Consider the following 2,754-nt stretch of genomic DNA (forward strand, 5'->3'; position numbering starts at 1 on the left):
CTGGATGCTCCCCTCCCCACAATCTCTCATCCAGCCCCCCAGACTCACCTGTCTTGCTCTTCAGGTAGAGGAAGAGCCCCATGGCAAAGAAGATCACCCCGATCACGGCTGCCACAATCCCCGTCCAGAGTTTGCTCTTGGCAGAGTTGGAGGATCGGGGCTCTGGGGAAGGAGAAGGAGCCCCCCCTGAGCAGGAGGATCAAGGCCAGCTTCCCCCCCCAGGAGGCTCCATCCCAGCTCCCCCCACAGGGAGGGTCCCTCCCCCCTTCTCAGGGCAGGATGGGGTCCCCAGAGCAGGAGGTGAGGGAGGGAATGGGCTCACCCCATTGGACGGTGATTGGGGCCTCCAGGCTGGCATGCTCCACCTGGCAGGCGTAGACATCCCCCCGCTGGGGCTGGGTCTCCAGCATCACCTGGAGCTGGTAGGTCCAGTCTCCGTTCTGGAGCTCCTCCCCGAAGGCCACGCCCTCCTCCTCCGGCTGCCTGTTCTTCAGCCACCGGATCTCGATCTCCACGGGGTAGAAGCCCCTCGCGGTGCAGAGGAGGAGGATGTTGGGGGAAGCAGGATCCAGCTTGGTGGGGGAGATGGAGACGGTGGGCTTGACTGGAAGGGAGGAGGGGGAGGAGGGACACGGAGGAGACACAGGAGGGGCCAGAATGGGAGACCAAGTGGGTTAGTTCAGGTCAAGATCCCTTTTCAGTCCTGAAAATATTATTTGTTCTAAATCATTTCCAAAGCAAATTGCAGCAAGAAATTAAACGGGATCCTGAAAGATGGAAAAACATAAATCGTTCCTGGTTGGGAAAAGTTTCCATCATCAAATTGCACAAGTCCAACAGGAATAAATACTGGAAATGCCCCGAGACAGAAGGAATTTCCTGCCAGATATGTGGGAGATGGAAAGAGACCCAAAAGATGGGGAACACAGCATGTTTTGGAGAATTGCAGGGATCCCATTCAAAAGAAAACCACATTTTTTAAAAATAGGTATAATACCGGAACATTTATTTATTTATTAAATTTATTTGCCACCATCTCATGATAAAATGACTCTAGGCAGCTCACAGCAGGGCTTTTCAACCGGTGGTATGTGTACCACCTGTGGTACATGAGCACATGACAGATGGTATGCTGCCCTGCCCAGCCAAGTGTAGTGGGGGAGGGAACGAGCCAGCGCAGGCAAGGACTTACTGTGAGAGAGTCCTCTAGAGCTGCAGAGTGGCTGGGATGAGGCAAAGGCCCCAGGCTCACTTTCGGCTCACCCCCCTCCCCCATGAGAAAGGAGGATGAGGAGGCAGAGACAGGAGAGGCTATGAAAGGAAGCAGTTTGGGCTGGGAGAAGGAGAGAGAGAAAAAGAAGCAGCCTTGGGAGGAGGTGGAGTCAGCTGGAAAGAGACGGAGGAGGGTGGGGGGAGAGGAGAGGAAATCAAGCAGGCCAGCCACAAGTGGATCTAGAACTTCTGTGGCAGCCACCTGTGCTGGCAGCAACCAAGAGGCAAGGAACGTAGGGAGGATGGGTTGCCCTCCATGAGGAATGAAGAAAGGCAGCAATGAAGAAAGGCAGCAATAAAGAAAGGCAGCATCAGCTGGAGGTGAGGCATGGAGGGAGATGGAGAGGGGAAGGATTCTTATGTGCTTTTGTGACTTTGAAGTTCTGGGATTTATGCAATGTGGGTTTTGTGTTTTTAAGGAGTGTTTGGTAATTTCTATTTGACTCATGGCTGATGTCTCATTGCTTTGCTATTGTTAGCTGTAAGTTTTGCTGCAAGGGATTTTGAAGTATTTTCTTCCTGAATGGATTTTGCCTGTAGCATTCCTTTACTTATGAATGGAGCCATTTGGGGAGGCTGCCTTAGCCAGCAGCCATACTTATTACATTTTTTTTCTTCCTTAAGTGCCCACTGCACTCCTTAACATTCCTTTCTAGCCAGTAGCTAATTCTTAAAGGGGAATGCACCTTTTTAAGCTAGTTCCCTCAATGGCTTGTCTTTTCTGTCTCTGGAGGCTTTTCCTTGTTCAATGAATATATAGAAGACGGGAAATGGGTGGGGTTCAAATTCTTCCTTCAGAAGAAGATGGGAATGAGAAAGAGGGAGGCAGGGAAGGAGGGAGGGAAGGAAGTCCCACCTTAGCACTTGGCCACCAGCAGCCCTGCCAATGACTTTGCTTGTCAAAAGGTTGCAAAAGGGGATCACATGACCCTGGGACACTGTGACCATCATAAATATGAATCCATTGCCAAGCATCCAAATATAAATCACATGACCCTGGGCATGCTGCAATGGTCATAAGTGTCAGGTTCCGAAAGAAATTACTTTTCAGAGAACTTTTAGGCATAATTACCTTAAAGAATCCTTTAATGAGTTACATAATCCGGCACGAACGAAGTAAAGCCAAAAACTGAAACACCCCCCCATCCTAGCTCTCGCGACAAGCACAACTCCCTCCCTCCTTTCACAGTCATCAATCATATGCTCCAATTAAACAGAGGTGTGAAACTTCTTCTCGTCTCATCTGTTATTACAAACTGCTGCTGCTTTGACCTTGGCTGTGGTATGCTAAGATAATGTAGTTATTCACAGGCATTCCTCCCCCCTCATCTGGCCCGCAATGCCTGCTTTTGCTCTTGAGGCAATATGTAGACTAAATAGATATGTTTGCTTCTTCACTTATGTCAAGCAATAACATCCAATGTTAGCAGACTTGACATCCGGCCCCCCTTAGATGAAGGACAGATCCTGTAAAGTGAACAA

At 49.9% G+C, this 2,754-nt stretch overlaps 1 protein-coding gene across 1 annotated transcript; it reads right to left on the bottom strand.

The window, feature by feature from the left end:
* Positions 1–46: 46 nt before the first annotated feature.
* Positions 47–596, bottom strand: LOC107299713 (DLA class II histocompatibility antigen, DR-1 beta chain-like; the record flags this gene model as incomplete). The annotated part of the gene is made up of 2 exons (XM_015829057.1): positions 47–162; positions 323–596. Coding segments are annotated over 2 exons (390 nt in total), but the record flags the coding sequence as incomplete, so codon positions are not given.
* Between the last annotated feature and the right edge of the window lie 2,158 nt (positions 597–2,754).

Source organism: Protobothrops mucrosquamatus, unplaced genomic scaffold (genome assembly GCF_001527695.2).
Source record: "Protobothrops mucrosquamatus isolate PMUCROS unplaced genomic scaffold, P.Mucros_1.0 scaffold5333, whole genome shotgun sequence".
NCBI classification, from domain to species: domain Eukaryota; kingdom Metazoa; phylum Chordata; class Lepidosauria; order Squamata; family Viperidae; genus Protobothrops; species Protobothrops mucrosquamatus.